This window comes from Lolium rigidum, chromosome 3 (assembly GCF_022539505.1).
Source record: "Lolium rigidum isolate FL_2022 chromosome 3, APGP_CSIRO_Lrig_0.1, whole genome shotgun sequence".
Lineage (NCBI taxonomy): Eukaryota > Viridiplantae > Streptophyta > Magnoliopsida > Poales > Poaceae > Lolium > Lolium rigidum.
Window position 1 is genome coordinate 45670498 of NC_061510.1, and position 19719 is coordinate 45690216.

The 19719-nt window shown below is 51.3% G+C and overlaps 1 protein-coding gene across 1 annotated transcript; it reads left to right on the top strand.

Annotated features, from left to right (window-relative positions):
* Nucleotides 1-5103: 5103 nt before the first annotated feature.
* LOC124695900 (putative vesicle-associated membrane protein 726) lies at nucleotides 5104-14190 on the top strand. The gene is made up of 5 exons (XM_047228704.1): nucleotides 5104-5296; nucleotides 12884-13025; nucleotides 13232-13352; nucleotides 13455-13517; nucleotides 13616-14190. The coding sequence occupies exons 1-5, from the start codon at nucleotides 5104-5106 to the stop codon at nucleotides 13760-13762; spliced, it is 666 nt and encodes a 221-aa protein (XP_047084660.1). The 3' UTR covers nucleotides 13763-14190.
* The last annotated feature ends 5529 nt before the right edge of the window (nucleotides 14191-19719 follow it).

Consider the following 19719-nt stretch of genomic DNA (forward strand, 5'->3'; position numbering starts at 1 on the left):
AAACTTGGTCCAACTAAGATTTGGTTCAGATTTGCTTATTCCTTATTCAGTTTTACATCATTGACTCGTTTAAATTTTACATAAGTGTTTGTCAGAATGTTGAGACTGAAAACTATCTAAAATACTGAATACTGCATTCTAAAATAGTCAAAACTACAGTCTGTAGCTTCGATGTTGGTTCAGACTCGAGCAAACAGCAGTACTGCATTCAGCTTTGCCTTTGTTTTGTTTCAGCCGTTGAATGGCCAGTGAACACCGGATGGCAGGGGCCAGGTACGTTGTGACTTGTTGTTTGCAAGTCACTGAATCCCGTCCACATATAAGGATGATATCCTAGTGGGCCAAATCTAAACAAGTTGGAAGGGTGAGGAACAACATCCGCATTCTCCGCGTATAGCCCGAGAAACTCGACAAAATGCGTGAAATTGGGCAAAATTGGCAGGGCGCCAGTTACATCCCAGCAACTAGCGCAGCATAGACCCGGCGAATTACGCAACATAGCAGGAAAAGAAGATATGGTTGACATCCTCAATGATCCCGCACAGCGAGAAAGAACCATTGGAAGGGCCATGACGGATGGCGATCTATTGGCTCGAAGAAAGTTTATCAAGTGGCGATCTATTGGCTCGAAGAAAGTTTATCAAGGGCAAGTTGCCACGAGAAGATTTTGATTTAAGCGGAACTTTAGCTTCCCACATGTCTTTGAAGTGAGCAACTGCCGTGCCTTGAGATAGCTTGGCGTACATGGACTTGACGGAAAAAATGCGCGAAGGTTCTAGGTGCCATGAAATCTTGTCACGCCCAGTGACAAGTTCCACGGAATCCATCAAGGCCGCCAGCTCCCGCCACTGGCACATGCCCTCCTGATCTAGAGAGCGACGGAAGCGGATTTCTAGAACTTCATTACGCCAAGTGTTGGCCACCGAAATATACTGGTTATCACATATATCAAAGAGGAGGGAGAAGTAGTCCTTAAGACTAGTCATAGTGGGGAGTAACATAGATTAGTAATATGGTGCATGTTACTACTCTATGTTACTACCTCCATAGTGGATAGTTACTTATATGTGGTATCATGCATGTTATATTTATTAGATTGTAGACTCATCTTGTCTTGAGAAGTGTGATGTTATGGTAACATAGCTAGTTACCACCTCCCTCTCTTTCTTCACTTATTGGCATGCCATGTCACCAAAATGCATTGGGATATGTGATGTTACTAGTTATGTTACTCCCACTATGAGTAGTCTAAGGGGGGCGTTGCCAAACCACCAGTTGGTACGCATTCCATCCTTGACCACATGCTTAGCCCCTGCTTTAAAAAGGTGTTTTATCTTGTGCTGACTCTTCTAGAATTGAGATCCGCCTTGGCCGGTTCCTGCAAACAGGTCCGAGGCGTACCGCGTATTTAGCGTTCATAATCTTTGTCCATATAGTGTCTTCGTCTTGATACAACCTCCATACCCACTTGAGAAGAAGAGCAATATTCATTTTCTTCATGTTAAGCAGACCCAAGCCTCCGAATTCCTTAGGTCTGCAAATTGTTGGCCAGTTAACCAGATGATACTTGCGTTTCGGGCCGATCCTTTCCAGTAAAATTTCGACCCGTGGGAGTCAAACCTCGCATGAATCTCTTCATGCAGAAGAAAGAGCCCTATCGCAAACATTGGAAGGTTATCAAGACAAGCATTAGAGAGAATTACTCGTCCCCCCAGCACCCCCCCTCGAGGATAACAGCCTCACCAGCCAAGGTTCGATCTTCTCCGCCAGCTTCCTAACCAAGAAGAGCCACTGTTCGAAGGAAAGTTTTTTGTCTGAGATTGGCAAACCCAAATATACGAAGGGAAAGACAACCAGCTTACAGTTGAGCTTGTTGGCAATCCGGGATTTATGAGAGAGCTGGGAGGTCCAATCACATAAATCTCGCTTTTGTGGTAGTTTATTTTGGGGCCAGACATGTCCTCAAAGCATATAAGAAAAAAAATCAGATTTGAAATGTCCTCATCTGACCCCTAGATGAGGATAACAGTGTCGTCCGCATATTGAAGATGGGTAATTCCCCACGGAATTAGATGAGGTACCAGCCCATGGATGTGACCTGTAGACACAGCAGCCGAAAGGATCCCAGTCATCGATGAAAATGAATAGGAGGGGAGAGGAAGGATCCCATGTCTGACCGCTCTCTTATTCCTGAAGAATGGCCCCACCTCCCCGTGAATGGAAATCGTAGTCTGGCCACCCCGAGACTAGTTGCAGAACTCTGTGATGTAACCCTCGTCAAAGCCTTTACGCCGAAGCACCTCGGCGAGGAAATTCCAATTTACTCTATCGTATGCCTTCACAAAATACAACTTCAACAGAATTCCCCCAAGATTTCTTGCCCGAATATCGTGCACGATCTCGATCAGCGCAAGGGGGCCATCAAGAATGTTCCTGCCTTTGATAAACGCAGTTTGATTTCGGCTAATAATTCTGTTGGCAATAGGGTCCAACCTAGTGGCATATGCTTTGAAGATGATTTTGAAAATCACATTGATCAAGGCAATTGATCTGTACTATGAAATCTGATCCGCCACCAGAACCTTAGGGATATGGGAGAGAATCTCGAAATTTAATCTGGAAATATCAATACACCCCATCACGAAGTCATTCAGAATATGAAGGATCCCATGTTTCACGTGCGGCCAAAATTTCTTGAAGAGCAACACAGGGAAGCCATCCGGACCTTGAACGGTATCCGATTTCATATCCTTCATAATGCAGTCAAATTAGATCAGTTTCAGAGAACGTGAGAGCCAAGTTCATGTTTTCCTCCTCCGACACACGCCCCCCTCCAACCCAGGTGGACGGCGCCAGCCCGCACCCTCTAGGAGCTGAAGTGCCGTGGAGCTCTCGATAAAAGGCATAGATATGTGCTGAATTTGTCTTGTGTCAAATATGGTTCCCTCGCTAGTATTGAGAGAAGAGATGTCGCATTTTCGTCATCTTCCATTCGCCACAGCGTGGAAGTAGTCCGTGTTGGCATCACCCTGAAGCGCCCACCGAACCCTCCCACGCTGCCGCCAATACTCCTCCTGTACCTGATAGATATGGAATAATTGGTCTTCCAAGCGATATCTAGAGGACAATGCTTCCTCGTCCATCCCGGAGGAGTCAGCCAGCACATTAAGTTGCGCAATCTGCAACAGGAGTGCCACTTTCGTAGCTTTCGATTTGCGACCAAGATTCTGGTTCCAGCCACACAGGTACTGCTGGAGTCCCGCTCATGAAGTTCCACCAATCAATAATATCTCTGCCACCCATCGTAGCCAACAACCTATCCCAAGTTGCGTGAATCAAGGGGATGAACTCTGCGCGTTTAAACCAACTGGTTTCGAAAAAGAACATATTACTACGGATATGGAAGCCCTCCTCTGTATCAAACACTAAAGGGGTATGATCGGACCCAAGGCTAATCTCAGCTGCCAGCGAGCAGAGCAGGAAGATTACTTCAAAGGACGCAGAAACAAAAACTCTATCAAGGGTAGAACGGACATGATTAAATTGTCGGTTGCACCAAGTAATCCTCGCCCCGGTGCGAGGAATTTCCCTAAGTGTCCAGGAGACAATCAGTGGCCAATTTAGGTTTATGCGCCAAATCTTACATAATTTTTATGCAAATCCTACACAACGTTTATGCAAATCTTATAAATTAAATGAGCTCTTAGCTCAAGTTCTTCATCCATTCAAGTTTTCGTCTTTGGGAATTAGGATGCAATACGCGTACTCACTCACTGAAAGTACTAGCTCAAGCCTAAAGCCTTAGTAATGTAACACGCATCCTCATTGCTCCGTGGTATAAGAGTTGATATCTTTTTTTAGATAAAAGACATGAACTGTCTGACTTTAAATTAATAAAGCCATCAGGTTCAACACACCGACACAACAACTTGGCTAAGGAAACGAACAAGTTCAGAACAACAACACTAGCAGATCTACCGGCTGACACAACAAGGCTACTCAAAAGCGATTAGGTATCTTGGTCATGCCTTCTTGGGGTGGTTGCGTCGTGAAGAAGCTTGAGCTCGACGATCGCGTGCTCGATCCAGGGCCGATCCAGAGGCTTTGCTAGGGGCTTCCACATCTGTAGAAACAACATAGTTTTAAAAATAATGTTAGCGGGATGTTTCATAAACTTTGATTCGATGGTCATCTTGTTTCTAAAAAGCCACAGCGCCCAAGATTGTGCAATGAAAAGCAACCAAACACATCTTCTAAATCTACCCGAAAGACTAGAGATGATAGCGAATAGTTGGGCAAAATTAGTGGGACACAGCTGCATCCCAACAGCTGACGGGTTACACTCCAAGCAAACACCACCGTGAAACAAGTGAAAAAGATATGCGCAACGTCTTCCGGTCTACCACACAACTTGCAACAACCACTGCCTGCCCCTGCCGAGTCGCAATGTTGAGGCAAGTGGGGAGCTTGTCGAGGACTAACTGCTACGACAAGGTCTTATTCTTGAGCGGGATACGAGCCGACCAAACATCTCGAAAGTGCGCGAGTGAGGCACCTTGAGCAAGTTTCAAATACATAGACCGGACCGAGAAACATCCCGATGGTTCCAGGGACCAAGACACCCTATCTTAGCCCTGGATAAGACTGGTTTGCTCAATGATGGCTCTCAACTGATGCCAAGCCTCTAAACCCTGATGGTCAAGCGATCTACGGAAGGTCAGGGTACCCCCATTTCCGCACACCTGCGTCACCGTGCTCATCTGTGAGTGGATGGTGTAAAGAGGAAATATCATTTATTCTTTTTTAATAAACAAAAAAGGGGTCTCACAGCGGTTGTGGATGGTGTAAAGAAACCAGCATATTTTCTACATAATAAAATCAGCAAAAACATGTTTCAAAAAAAAAAAATCAGCAAAAACAGAGAAGATCTAAAATTAGGCTTCCGTGTGGCGGGACTACCACAATCAGCCCCTCCGATCTCTCCTAACGCTAGCTCCCGCTCCCACCGTCTCCGCCCCCTCTCCACCACCCGCCACCCAGAGGCAGGCTCCCGACGCCTTCCTCCCTCCTCTCGCCCGTCTAGGCGCCGGCGGCCGGAGAGAGATGGGGCAGCCCAAGAAGCTGGTCTACAGCTTCGTGGCGCGCGGCACCGTGGTGCTGACCGACCACGCCGAGGTCTCCGGCAACTTCGCCTCCGTCGCCGCGCAGTGCCTCCAGAAGCTCCCCACCAACAACAACCGCTTCAGCTACAACTGCGACGGCCACACCTTCAACTACCACGTCCATGACGGATTCAGTAATGACCCCCTCCCCAACCCACCTCTGCCATGATCTTTTTCAAATAGAAGGCCGTAGCCCTGCCAGCGTGCGTTGATCAGAGTAGTGTGGGTGATTCGTGGGTGTTTGTGTTTGCGATCACGGATTGCGTTGGCGATCTAGCGTATCCTTGATTTCTGACATTATCCATTTATCAAGAGATTAATTGTCTCCAGTAAAGCACCATTTTTCTTCAGTAATGGTTCCTCAAATGTCAATAGTGGTTAATCAAATGTCAGTAATGGTTCCTCCAAAAAAAAAAACCCAACAACGCTCACATGTCATCCCATGTTAGATTCGTCAATTCTAGTTGATGCTGATCGTGTTCATCGTTTGGGTGTTCGTAATGTCAATTTGTGTTCGTGATTTTTTTTTTCGAAAAGGGGAATACCCTCTTCATCGACTGATGCATATAGCTTTTTGTTAAATGTGTTCCTGAATTGTGGGGTGGATAATAATGAATTAATATTTTCGGTTTGATGCTTACTAATTAAGAAAACATTCTCGTCAAGTTCTAGACAAATCCAAGTGTGTAGGTGTTGCTCGTGTCCTGTTTTTCCTCCATTTCTTGTGAATGTGTTGTGTGCTACATGTGGTAGCCGTTGCGCTTGTATACTGGTTTCAATCCTTCAATGAAAATGGTTCAGGCCTGAAAGGTTTTTATTCCTGTTACCTGACTAGCCTGACTTGCTTGTATATGGTTTCCATGATAATTTCATTGTTTTGCTTGAGTACATGGTTGTCATGATAATATTGTGTGAGTGAGCGAGAGCGAGTGAGCGAGAGTGAGGAGCGCCGAGCGCCCTTCCGCGCGTCCGTCGCCCACTGCGCGGCGGCGCCCTTCCTCTCTCCTTCCTGGCTGCCATGGGCAGCCGCGTGTCCTTGTCCGACTCCGACCTCAGTGCGGGCTCCGTGTCGTCCCGTGCGCCGCCACCTCCCCTGCGCTCGCTGGTCGTGGTGCCGGTGGGTCACCAGCTGGGGTCGAGGGGCTGGGACGCGGGCGCCGAGCCGAGTCGTCCTCATCGCGAGCAGGGCGCGGGAGCCCCGGGGCGCGACGGTCGTCCATGGCAGGTCAGCGAGTCTCGGCGGGCGAGGAATGCTCGCCGTGGTGCGGAGCGTGACCGCGAGGCGCGTCGCCCTCGCCCGGCAGCGCGGCCGCCCGGTGGCAATGCTAGCAGGATCCCGGCGGCGCTGCACGGCTGCTGCTACAACTGCGGCCGGCCCGGCCACATCTCCGCGACGTGCACCAACGACACGGTCTGTGTCCGTTGAGGCGGCACGGAGCATACCTCACGCGACTGCAAGAGGCCGCGGAGCTCGCCGGAGGTTTCTCCTACTAGGCCGGCGCCGCCTCTTCGTCATGCGGCCGGTGTGGCTCCTCCCCGCGCTCAGGCCGTCCAGCCGCGGGTCGCGTCGCGCGCGCAGGACACGCGGCCTCGCCCTCTGGAGGTGCAGCCGCACCGCGAAGCAGTGCCGCCGCGCGTCCATGGAGCTCAGCCGCACGGTCTGGCGGGCGCTGCGCAAGCTTCGGAGGCGGTGCAGACGTGGCGCGACGTCGTGTCTTCAAGTAGTGGCATGGCCACGGCTGGCGGGAGTTCCTCTTCTGCGGTGGGGTTTTCGGCACCCTTCGCGCTGGAGTCGCCTTCCGTCACGCCGCCGGCCCCCGCCAGCCCTGCGTCCGAGCGCCTCGACATATGCTACCTCCGACCGTCTCACGGGATGCTGCAGTTGGAGGCTGACCTGGGTCGCGCGGTGATGGTCACGGTGGTTGGCCCGAGGGTGGAAGTCACTCCGGAGGTGGCTGCGGTGGAGATCCGTGCACAACTCAACTTGCCGCCGAATGCATTCTCCATTCATGCGTTTGAGGCGGCAGACTTTCTCCTCTTATGCGAGTCGACGGAGGTCAGGGACTGGCTTCTCCATGCGGAGTCCATCGGGTGCCTGCAGTTCTAGCTGCATTTCGAGCCATGGTCTAGGCATGCCGGTGCGGTGCTCCGGGAGGCGCCGTTCCTTGCTGATGTGGAGGTCTATGGCGTTCCCGGCCACGCTTGGGAGGAGCAGACGGTGACGGCGCTGCTGGATGGCTGCGGAACGATCGATGAGGTCGACCCGGAGACGGCCAGCCGCCGGGACATGTCCTGTTTTCGAGCCTTCGTTTGGACGCACAACGTCGCCGCCATCCCTGCGGTGCATTGGCTCGCGGTCCCGGAGCCTGGTGCTGGCCGGCAGCTGCAGGTGTCGACTTCTAGGCCGCGGTCGTCGTCGCCCAAAATGCTATGGTACAAGGTTCGGTTTTGGGTGGTGCGGTGGCTCGTTGGCGAGGTGCCATCCTCAGGCGAGTCTGGTGGCGGTGCTGCTCCGGGTGGTTCTGGCTTGGAGCCTGGCGATCGTGCTGTCGATGTCGCGGCGCCGCCGGCCGGCCGCGCGGCGCGTCGTAGACGGCGTCGTGCTCACAGGAGGCTGCGGGCGCGTCAAGCCGCGGAGGCTGGCGATGCCGGCTCCCAGGCCCCCGAAGAGCTCCCGTCGTTCGCTGTTGACGTTTCTGGCCGTTGGCTCGCCGGCCACAGCCCGTCGGCGGGGCTACCTGCGTCTAGGGCTGACGCCAGCCCTCCTGACCTGGGTAGCATGGGCGCGGCCGCAGACCTCGTGGCGCATGCATCCGCATGCGGGAAAGGGTCTTGGTCGTCGCGCGAGGACCCGGGGCTGCCTGCAGCGGCTTTGGCACCTAGCCCGCGGCCCTGTTCATCTGTGGATGGGAGCGCCTTGGATGGGAGCTGCTCGTGTCAACGCACGCGCCAGCCTACCTCCTGTCGCGCAACCCCAGTAGGTTCCCCATGCCTGCGTGCCGACGCTACAGCGCTGGCGGCGGCAGAGGCTTTCCTGTCGAGGCATGCGACTCCTATATCTCCGTCGTCCGCGTCTCCGGGCCTGCCATGTTGCGGCCACGACGCGCCCTGGTCGGGCCACGTGCCTGCGGGCCAGGCCTCGCCTGCGTCCGAAGGAGGTTTGGCAGGCACGCCAAGTTCAGGCCCGCGCTGTCCGCCCGTGTTCGCGGCTGACGCGGAGGGTGCGGCTAACTTGCCTCTTGCGCATGCAGCTGAGGATCCACCGCTCGCTGCTCATGCAACGGCTATGATCGAGCCATGCGTGCCCCCTGTAGACATCGCGGCTGAAGAGGCTGTAACCCTCTAGGCTCTGCTGCGGCAATTCCGTCTACGGCTCGAGGACCCGCTGCTACGCCTGCCGGATCCCAAAGTCATCCGCCGGTGCTTGTTCCACGTCCCTTCTGCGTCGGCACGCCGTAGCCGCCGCTTGGCTACCAAGTGCAACAACGGGGTGTCCTCCCCTGCCATCGAAAGGGCTCAGTTGATCCTCATGAAGAAGCTTGGGTTGAGCGCTGATGAGGAACGGCTAACGCAACGGCAGCTGCAGGAGTACGCCGCTATCTTTGCTTCGCCGCTTGGTCCGGAGCAGGTCCGCGCTATCGCTCCGCTGTTTGGGCTCAACGGCCCTGACACGGTGGAGGCTGCGGCGGCTACCACGGTAGAGGTGGCCGAGGCTGCGTAGTGCATCGCCTCGCCTCGTTAGGTTGTCTTGGTTGAACTTGTTAATGGAAGGAGAACAAAGCTCAAACATTGTTGTGTGGAATGCCCGGGGTCTCAATAACCTGGCGCGACGGGCAGTCGTCAAGGTCGCGGTGGTGGAAGCTAGGGCTAGTGTTGTCTGTATCTCTGAGACCAACCTACACGCTGTAACCGCCTTTGATATAGTCGAGTGTTTCGGTCCCCACTTTGACGGGTTCGCTTACTTGCCTGCTGTTGGTTCTGCTGGTGGGGTCCTGATCGCTTGGGCATCCCAATCTGTCCGTGTGCTTAGCAGTCGCGTTGACAGATTCTCTGTCTCAGTCCAGCTTTGCTGCCCTGGCGGCTCCGCTTGGTGGCTCACCTCTGTGTACGGGCCAAACGCGATGGATCTCAAGCCGGTGTTTCTGGAGGAGCTTCGGCAGTTGCGGCTCGCTTGTGCTGGGCCTTGGGCCACTACGGGCGACTTCAACTTGATTATGGCGGCATGCGACAAGAACACGCCCATTGTGGACAGGCGCTCCATGGGCATGTTCCGCCGCTGTGTCAACGATCTGGAGCTCCGGGAGGTGCCTTTGCTTGGCCGTAGATTCACGTGGAGCAATGAACGCGCTTCTCCCACGTTGGTCAAGTTAGATCGGTGGTTCGCTTCTGTGGAGTGGAATGAGATGTACCCCGAGGCGTCGCTCTCGTCCGTGTCCTCGTCACTCTCGGATCACTGCCCTATTCTCATGACCACGGTGGTGCAATCCTTTGTTGGCTGGCGCTTTCGCTTCGAGCGGTTCTGGCTTAAGCTTGAGGGCTTTGTGGATGTGGTGAAGGACCTCTGGGCTGACGCGGCCGGCAGTGAGCCCCTGCCTACAGATCCGGTGCGTAAGCTAGAGTTCAAGCTGCGAAGGACCAGCCGAGGGCTGCAGAGTTGGAGCCAACGCAAGGTTGGTTCCATTCGGGATATCATCCTGGTTGCCAACGAGGTCATCTCGCGCCTCGATGTGCGCAGGAGGAGCGGCCTCTCTCTGTGGATGAGTGTGCGCTTCGTCGCGGGCTGAAGCTCAAGGTCTTGGGCCTCGCCTCGATGGAACGCACCATCGTTAGGCAGCGTGCTCGGGTGGCCGGTATTGCTGAGGGCGACGCGTCATCCAAGTTCTTTCGCATTATGGCGTCGGTGAGGCGGAGTCACAACAACATTTCCGCGCTGCGCTCTGGGGATCATCTTGTGACTGACTTGTCTGCCAAGGTGGAGTTGGCCATCGACTTCTTCATGGGGTTGCTAGGGACGCCGCAGCCGAGGGGCTCGGGCTTGTCCTTTCAAACCCTTGGCCTCCAACCCTTGGACCTGTCAGCGTTGGAGGTTCAGTTCTCTGAGGCGGAGGTTTGGGCGGCCATCTCTGCCATGCCCACTAACAAATCGCCGGGGCCGGATGGTTTCACGTGGGAGTTCTACCGGCATTGTTGGCCGATCATCAAGGTGGATGTCATGGATGCTCTGCGTGAGTTCTGGATTGGTAGAGACCAAGGGTTCGAGGGTCTGAACGAGGCCCTTATTACCTTGTTGCCCAAGAAGGAAGGAGCGGTGGACCTGCATGATTATAGGCCGATTAGCCTTGTGCACAGTTTCGCTCGCCTTCTCACCAAGGTTCTGGAACGTAGGCTTGCTCCTCGCATGCCTGACTTGGTGGACTCGAACCAGACGGCCTTCATCTGCGGTCGCTGCATTCAGGACAATTTTCTCTTGGTCAAGAGTTCGGCCAAGCTGTTGCACTCCAAGAGGATCCCTTCCTTCATGTTCAAAGTGGACGTGGCTAAGGCGTTTGACAGCATATCTTGGCCTTTCCTCCTGGACGTCCTCAGACATCGGGGGTTCGGCCCTAGGTGGTTGCGGTGGATTGCTTTACTTCTCCGTACGGCCAGCACCTGTGTCCTGGTGAACGGTTGTGGTGGTGCTGCCTTTCTGCATGGCCGGGGTCTTCGCCAGGGCGACCCCATCTCCCCTCTGTTGTTTGTCATCGCCATGAATGTCCTTTCAGCCATGCTTCGGACCGCAGAACAAGCTGGTGTGCTCTCGGACCTCGCTTCTATAGGCCTGAGGAGCAGAGTCTCCTTATACGCGGATGATGTGGTCATCTTTGCCAGGGCAACGGCTGCGGACCTCCAAGTGGTGTGGGCGGTGCTAGACTGCTTCGGAGCAGTCTCCGGCCTCAAGGCAAACCCGGCTAAGAGCTCTGCGGCTCCAATACAGTGCTCTGATGATGTGCTGGTAGCCGTGGCTCCTTCGCTGCCGTGCCCCCTTAGCCCCCTTCCGTGCTCTTATCTGGGGCTGCCGCTGTCCATTCGAAAGCCTCGGAAGGCGGAGCTGCAGGCGCTCCTGGATAAGCTGGCGGCCAAGCTTCCGTTTTGGAAGGCGAGGCTCATGTCGAGGGAGGGGCGGCTGGTTTATATCCAGGCCGTCATGACGGCCTCGGTTGTGTATCACCTCCTCGCTCTTGACGTGGATCCTTGGTTCATCAAGGCCGTGGACAAGCTCAGGCGCGGCTTCTTCTAGGCCGGCAAGGATGACGCTAGGGGAGGGTGCTGCATGGTGGCGTGGCATTCCGTGTGCCATCCAAAAAGTCTCGGTGGGCTGGGTCTTCATAACCTCCGTTGGCTGAATGTGGCTCTCCGCACGCGATGGCTTTGGTTGCAGCGGTCTGACGGCTCCAAGCCGTGGCTTGGGCTCGACGTGAGGGTCAGTGGCGAGGCTCGTGCCTTGTTTGATGCTTCGTCTCCATTGAGATTGGGAGTGGAGCATCCGTCCTTTTTTGGGAGGATGCATGGATCGGTGGTCTCACGGCGGCGGCCATCGCCCCAGATCTCGTCGACCTCGTGCGGGAGTCCGTACGCCACCGCAGATCGGTGCGGGAGGGGCTTGAGGGGAATGCATGGGCTGCGGACATCACTGGTGAGCTATCCGTGCCGGCGATTGTTCAATACTTACGCCTATGGGAGGCCATTGCTCACGTGCCTCAGGTTGGGGTTGGGGAAGATCGGTTCTCCTGGAAGTGGCGCGGCGATGGTCAGTTCTCTTCTAAGTCTGCTTACTGTGTGCTCTGGCATGGTACTTGCGGGCTGCCAGGGGCGACGCTGGTCTGGGATTCCTTCGCACCACTACAGTTCAAGCTACATGCTTGGTTGGCTTTGAGGCGTCGATGTTGGACGGCAGATCGGAGGCTGCGCCGCGGCTTACCCACTCACACGTTGTGCCCCCTGTGTAACGTCGCGGATGAAACCCTCGATCACCTCTCGCTCCATTGTGGGTTCGCTCAGGGGGTTTGGGCCGGCCTGGTGGTTCGGCTGGGACTCCCAGATATCGTTCCAGTGGGGACGACGGCATCAACGAGTGGTGGACTCGGGCGGCTCATCGGTTCCCGTTCGCGGATAGGAAGAAGGCCAACTCGCTGATCATGCTTACTCTGCGCATGCTGTGGCTCGAGCGCAACGCTAGGGTTTTTGATGTCAAGATGTCGCCGGTGAATGTTACCTTAGGATCAGTCCTCGAGGAATGGCGTGTGTGGTGTGAGTGTAGAGGTAGGTGAATTAGAGATGTTCACTAGTTCTCGCCTACTTAGTTAGGCCGGTTCGTTTGGTGGACTCTCTTCGCTTGTATGGGACATCTTGGTCCGCTTCTTATGCTTAATACAATGACACGCAGATCTCCTGCGGGTTCTAAAAAAAAATGATAATATTGTGATGTGTAGGGTGGCTACTTGCGTGCAACTTATGGCAATTTTCAGAGCCCACACAGGTGTCATTGTCTATACCAATTTTACAATATCATTTGGTTATCTCTTCCGTTGTCAGTAACCATGCCACTAGTTTCTCGGTGTATGACCGAAGTTTGTATTGACATATTTGAAGTTTCCTTTTATCAGTATACATATAGTACCATTTAGTGCATTCTGCCACTTCTGAAATAGATTTTATCATCCTTTTGGTAATTTGGTTTTCAGCATATTGTGTTGTGGCTACCGAGTCTGCTGGTCGGCAACTTCCAGTCGGCTTCATCGAGAGAGTTAAGGAAGATTTCACCAAGAAATACAGCAGCGGAAAAGCCAGAACTGCTGCTGCCAATGGCCTCAAACGAGAATATGGGTACTTTCCGCAATATCTTTGGAAACATCTTTCCACATTTCAGCAAGCCTCCACACATATACCTCTTATCTTATAGGATGAATACCAAATCACTACGCTACATGGAAGCGAGACTAGCTACTTAATATGAGCAGTGTGCAGTTTTCGAAAATAAAATACGAGCAGTGTGACTGTGAGTTACTACAATGGATGTCTTCTTTTTCCAGGCCTAAGCTTAAAGACCACATGAAGTACTGTGACCTGCACCCTGAGGAGATTGACAAGCTTGCGAAAGTGAAGGCTCAGGTTTCAGAGGTGAAGGGAGTAATGATGCAAAACATCGAAAAGGTGCACGTCTATTCTTTCAGTCTGATACTGATGGGGGTCTTGTGAAGATTCGGGGTGCTATCTTTTTCCTAACATTCTATAACCCGACCACCTGTCCATTAGGTACTAGATCGTGGTGAGAAAATTGAACTACTTGTCGATAAGACAGAGGATCTTCGCTCACAGGTATCATATGCTCACACTCACCTCGGTTCGGTCTTTTCATTCTTCTGTCACCGTGCCCAGTGCATGAGAGACGTGGACTCGTCCATACTTGTCTCCAGGCACAAGATTTCAAGAAGCAAGGAACAAAGATACGACAGAAGATGTGGTGGGAGAACATGAAGATAAAGCTCATTGCTTTTGGCATCATTATCGCGCTGATCCTCCTCATCATCTTGACAGTTTGCGGCGACTTCCATTGCTGGTGATGTGACTGGAGAGTGCACAGATCACCTCATCTCACTGTTTGAATACTGCTATAGCCTTCAGTTTCGTGTTGCATCGCAAAAGAGAAGAAAGAAACGCAGGAAAGGAAGTAAGGGGAGAAAGGCATGCATGCTACTACGACATACATGTAGAGAGTGTTATTTCTACTAAAACCACCACATAGAGAGTGCATCGCCATCAATCGCGCCGTGATGCTAGAATCCGTCAGTTTGATGTTATAGTTGTCGCTGATCACATTCTTTAATTTCTTTAGTTATATGTTTCTAGACCCAAAGGCTCGCAATATATAACGGAGCCAATGCCCAAGAATTTTATTTTACATTGTTGTAATTATTATTATTAGTATAATGATGTAACCCAGATAAGGTGCTTTTGCTGCAGTTTCGTAAAGAGGTTTCATCTTCATGTACTTGCTTTTTTTTTTTTCGAAATGGGGGTATACCCCAGCTTCTGCATCGTGACGATGCACACGGCGCTTTATGTACTTGCTTCTGTGTTGATGACATGACATCTAAGTTCTTTTTATGGAGCTGCCATAGAGTTTCTAAATCACTACCTATACAGTGAGGTTGAACTGAAGTACTGAACAATTCCCTGCGTTCCTCCAAATAGACAGACTAAAGCCCACTTAATCAAAAGAACGGCGACATACACTCTTTACTAATTACTCTCTACTAAATTAAGTTTGCATCTCAATTTTTGCAACAAAATACACATATGGATTGCACTATGGATGTGCATCGTTTCAAACTTTTTAAAACCTTTATGGCCTTGTTTGGATTGGGTGCAAATTTTGTGTGCTCATCGGTATATAGATCAAACATGAGCATATCAAATGCCGAGGAGCACACAGAAACTACGCTTAATCCAAGCAGCCCTAAGCATATAATTTATTGGAGAGTTTTCACTTTTCCACCGACATAGTTGCTTCCCTCCAAGAGAGAAGCTGAACATGGCGCCTTTGAAGAAAGAAAAAGGCTGGGCACTCCAGAGCACTCATAACCTTGTTCCGTTTTGGCTCACCTGTCACCTCCTCCTTCCTTCCTTTTGCCCTTTTGCGGTGGCAGCGCCGTTTGTATGTGGCAATGGTGTCATCCAACGAACCCCTTTAAGCCAGATCAGGTGGCTCAGGCCCACCGCAACCTCTTGCAGCAGCCAAGCGGGCGCAGAGCGGCAGAGGTGCGGCCGCGGCTTCAGTCCGGCGGATCTGTGTGCAGCAGTTCAGTGAGTTCCTATGGCTCGTAATTTACTTCTGCTTCTGCATCATATGTTTTTCGATAAAGGATGCTTTCATTACTTTTATAAGCAATTACATCCAGCCTCTGCATAACCAGGATACACACAGCCGTTTATGTTGTCTCAGGTTCGAAAGTGATAAAAGCAAAAAACTAGGCGAGATACACATCAAGATGAAACATATAACGCCTAAGAGATAGGTGGGGCATCTATCCGTAGACTATGCTGCCACCCATGTTGGGAAAAAGTATCCCTCGCCGTAGCCTCCAACCGTGTACAGACCTCCGTAAACAGGTCTCGGTTCTCCGATCGCCGAAGAGGTAACCACGAACGGAGAATACCCGTACATCCGTAGATGACCTGCAACAAAGAGCAATTTTTATCATTAAAAATCTTGTCATTTCTACATAGCCAAAGCGCCCGGATAATCGCTAGCGCCCCCACCCTAAGAAGCAACTTAAACCTTGAATCAACCCCATGGAGCCAATTACCAAAAACATTGGCAACACTGGTCGGAGGAGTACGGGGTAGACGCTACTTGGATGACTGACCATATAGATCTCGCGAACTGGCACTGGAAGAACAAATGCTTGATTGTTTCGTCCTGTTGACAGAAAACACATCGAGTACTTCCATGCCAATTACGCTTAACAAGATTATCTTTGGTGAGGATTACTCCTCGACGAAGATACCATCCAAAAATTTTAATTTTTAATGGTATCTTCATCTTCCAAATCTTTTTATTATTATCAACTGGTAGATCGAAAGAAGGATCGCGTTGTAGAAAGATTTCACAGAGAAAGCACCGTTGGCATGAAGGTTCCATCTAAATTCGTCCGGTTCGTCCGATAATTGAATATCCCCGAGCCGTTGAATTAAGGTATTCCATGCCGCAAGTCTTTGTCCAAGTAAAACCCGTCTGAACGTCACATTCGGGGGTGAGGTAGCCATTACAGTAGCAATGGTATCACCTTGACGACGAACAATCCTATACAGAGCTGGATACTGTTCACTTAGGGGTGCGTTGTCAAGCCAAGCATCTTCCCAGAAACGTATTTGTGCTCCATTTCTGATTGAGAAAGTGCCATGGCGAAAAAATTCATTTTTAGTCGCCATTAGCCCGGCCCAGAAGTGAGAATCCCCTGGTTTCCAAACCATTTGGGATAATGTCTTCGAACCGATATACTTTCGCCGAAGGATAGTCTGCTTCTGCATCATATGTGAGTCAGAACAAATTAATTAGAAATCAAATTGATAGTGCTGCTGACTAGTTTTGTCAGTTTTCTTGTTGGCAATATGAGCTGATAGATTTATTTTAATTTTGGATGATCTTTAATTGATGTCCTTGCAATTTCATTTCTATTGGACTTGACTTTATTTAAGGTAGCTAAACTTAGAATTGATTCGAAGTGTATTCACTAAACCACATTATTTACTGCATTTAGGACCTGGCGGTGTGCAGTTCCAAGCAAGCAAACATAGCTGAAGAGGCATGGCCGAACGATCCAAGTCTTCAGCAATGGTCATCGCACAAGTTTGGAGTGATTGGGAAATCCAGCTCTATGTGCTGCTAAGCTTTGTCTTGCAAATATTTCTCTTCTTCGTCGGCAGCCTGCGCCGTCGCAGTGGCCACAAGGCCTTGGTCAGGTTTCCCATATGGCTGGCCTACCTGCTAGCCGACCTCGTCGCGGTGTACGCACTCAGTTACCTCTCGAGGCATGTAGCCACCACCACTACGAACAGGGATGAACGGCGTCACGAGCTCACCTTCTTCTGGGCATCTTTCCTCCTTATCCACCTTGGTGGCCAGGACAGTGTTACTGGCTTCTCCATCGAGGACAACGAGCTGTGGCTGAGACACTTGCTGAATTTGCTAGCTCAGGTTTGGCTGGCCTTGTATGTGTTCTGGCAGTCCACGCCGGGCGACAGGCTTGTCGTCCCGGCGGCCTTTGTATTTGTGGCCGGGATCATCAAGTACGGGGAGAGGACATGGGCGCTCAAGAGTGGGAGCGAGAGTGCTCTCAGGAGCTCAGGCGCCAGCAACGAAGCAGCTGTGAAGCAGGTTGTCCGTATAGGAGCTGAAGCCGATCTGCAATATTCAGAGATTATCAGGTGTGCTCTTTGCTCGGCGACAGGAGTCCGGGATGTGTTTGCTGGGCGCAAACTCCACCAGATAGAGAGCGAAGCTTCAGATAAACTGACAAACAATGTAGCATTCGAGGGGCTTGAAGATGGAGAGGTACACTTCAAGATTGTAGATATCGAGCTGGCCTGACGTATGATGAACTCTACACGAAGGCTAAGGTGGTCCAGACGTACGTTGCCCGGCACCATACTCCGTTGTGTCTCTTTGGTCTCCATGATCGTGGCTCTCGTGGTCTTCATCACCATGATAAGTGGAGGCAGCTACTACAGCAGAGCTGATGTTGCAATAACCTATATGCTGTTTATAGGAGCTTTCAGTCTACAAGTATGTGTTGTCTTCTCGGTGATGATGTCACCAAGGACATGGGCATTTTTAGAAGGTCAACGATGCCACACGCTTGCTCGTATGGTGTTTCTGCACGTCTTCACGGACCTGTTCTTGCACAAGGTGGGCACGCCGGTGATCACCGAGGAGACACGGAGCCTTATGGAGGTGTGCAAGGGGATGTCTGACTACATGTTCTACCTGCTGGCGGTGCACCCTGCGATGCTTCCTGTCGGCAGCAACGTGCAGGATCTAGTGGCAGAAGCCATGGAGAGTGTCAAGGCCAGCTCTGCTGCCTCGAGCAAGGAACAATTTCTTTCTGCACTAGCAGATGGCAGCGAGACGGAGGCGTTCCAGCTAACGAGCAAACTCTTCCAGGAGGCGCAAGGCGTGTTGCTGCAGCAGGGAGAACATATCTAGTGCTACATAGCCAATGGGTGCTACTTGATTCCAGCCAAATGTCGACCCTTCGAACATGAGCCATGGTCACTCTCCCACCATGGTACATATGCATATTACACCCTGCCCTTTTTGACATTATGGTACAGGATCCGTCAGATCTACTGTGAGTCGTCCCCAATCCTGTGAGTCGTCCCCAAACCGTGCATCTAGGTGGAGCCAGAGCTCCATCCGCCGCCGCTGTCGCTGCCTGGCATGGAGATGAACTAATTATCCCAGATCCGCTGCACCTGCAAAGTGACACGCTCAGAGATGTCTGCTTCTGTGCTTTGCATCGCTACCTCTCTTCCGTGTGTCACTCGTAGACTGAAGTCGCCATGGGCTGAGATCTTGTGGCCGCCGGACATCAGGTCTCTTCGTGCTAAGAAGTCAAGTTTCCTCTTCTTTGGCTTGCTTGTAACTCCTAATGAACTGTAGTGTTCAGACTTCAGACTATAGACATACTCATTTTGAGTTTTATAGACATACACATACTTATGAATCTCTGTCTCTCTTCTTTTTGACAGTGACTAACGGTATATGAAATGAACTGCTAACAATTACAAAGCGTGAATGCAAATCTTCTGTTGCAATTTCACCACTAGTCAAATCCAAGGATTAGCCCAATTTTCTCTCATCAAACGAAGCTATCTTGTACATGTGTTAATTACACGACACATTCTAATTCCAATACTGCCACTCATACACACTTTATATTCTAACAAAGAGACTGCATTTCCACATCGAAAGGGAGAAGTTCAACGAGTAGTGAGAGAACCAGGGCCTGTGGAGACGGAAACCTGCACCGGCTGGTCCATCTCCACATCACACAATGGGTGGGATTGCACTACAGGTGGTGCTGGTTTCTCGATGGGCAGGGGCTGCTCCGGTACAAACAGTTCTCGCTGGAACATTTCCTCAGATGCCGGCGGCTGGCGCTGCTCTGGAGGACACGGTGAGTGGTGCAAGTCCGTCCTTGCCGTCGGCGGCGGCAGCGGTGGGAGCTCAGCTCTACGGAAAATTTGGGGGTGACAAGACTAGAAACGATGGACCCTGTGCCACAATCTGATAAATTGTAGGGTATAATATGCATATGTGCCATGTTGGGAGTGTGACCATGGCTAATATTCGATCCTGTCCATTGGACAAGATGGAACGGTCCAGATTGGGCTGGAATCATGTAGCACCCATTATCTATGTAGCACTAGATACGCTCTCCTGCAGCAGGGGCAGGATCTAGGTGCGGCGCTGAAAGAGGTGGTGAGCATGTGGATGCCAGTCTACGCAGCCTGCAAGTCCAGCTCCAAGGAGCACACCCGGTGGTTGAGCATGGGCGGGGATAACCTTCGTCTGGATGTTCATGGCGCACTGGATGCTCGGTGAAATCGTTAGAAAAAGGCTGACCTTCGCGAAGGGAAAACAACTCACTCCGTACGTGATAAGTGATGCGCTGTGATGCTAGAAAATTCATGAGAAGTGGTCTCCTTGCTTGCCACATGTCGCAAGAGGAAGCAACGTGGAGATGAGGAATGAGAGAGAAGACAGGAAGGATCAAATTTTTTTTTTCTAGATTCGTTTTTTCAAAATAAAATATCTTGAGAACCGTAAGTCCAAATTACGAACTATTTTCACTTTTGAGATCCTCGTGTTGAGATATTCAAAACTAGATCCCATGTTGATAGGTTTCAAGATACTTTTTTTCGTACTTTCAATACTAATATGATTATACTCGTGGTGTGTACCTAACTGTACTCGTGCAACTGATAAGTGTATTTGGTGCAGTTTTTTCCTTTT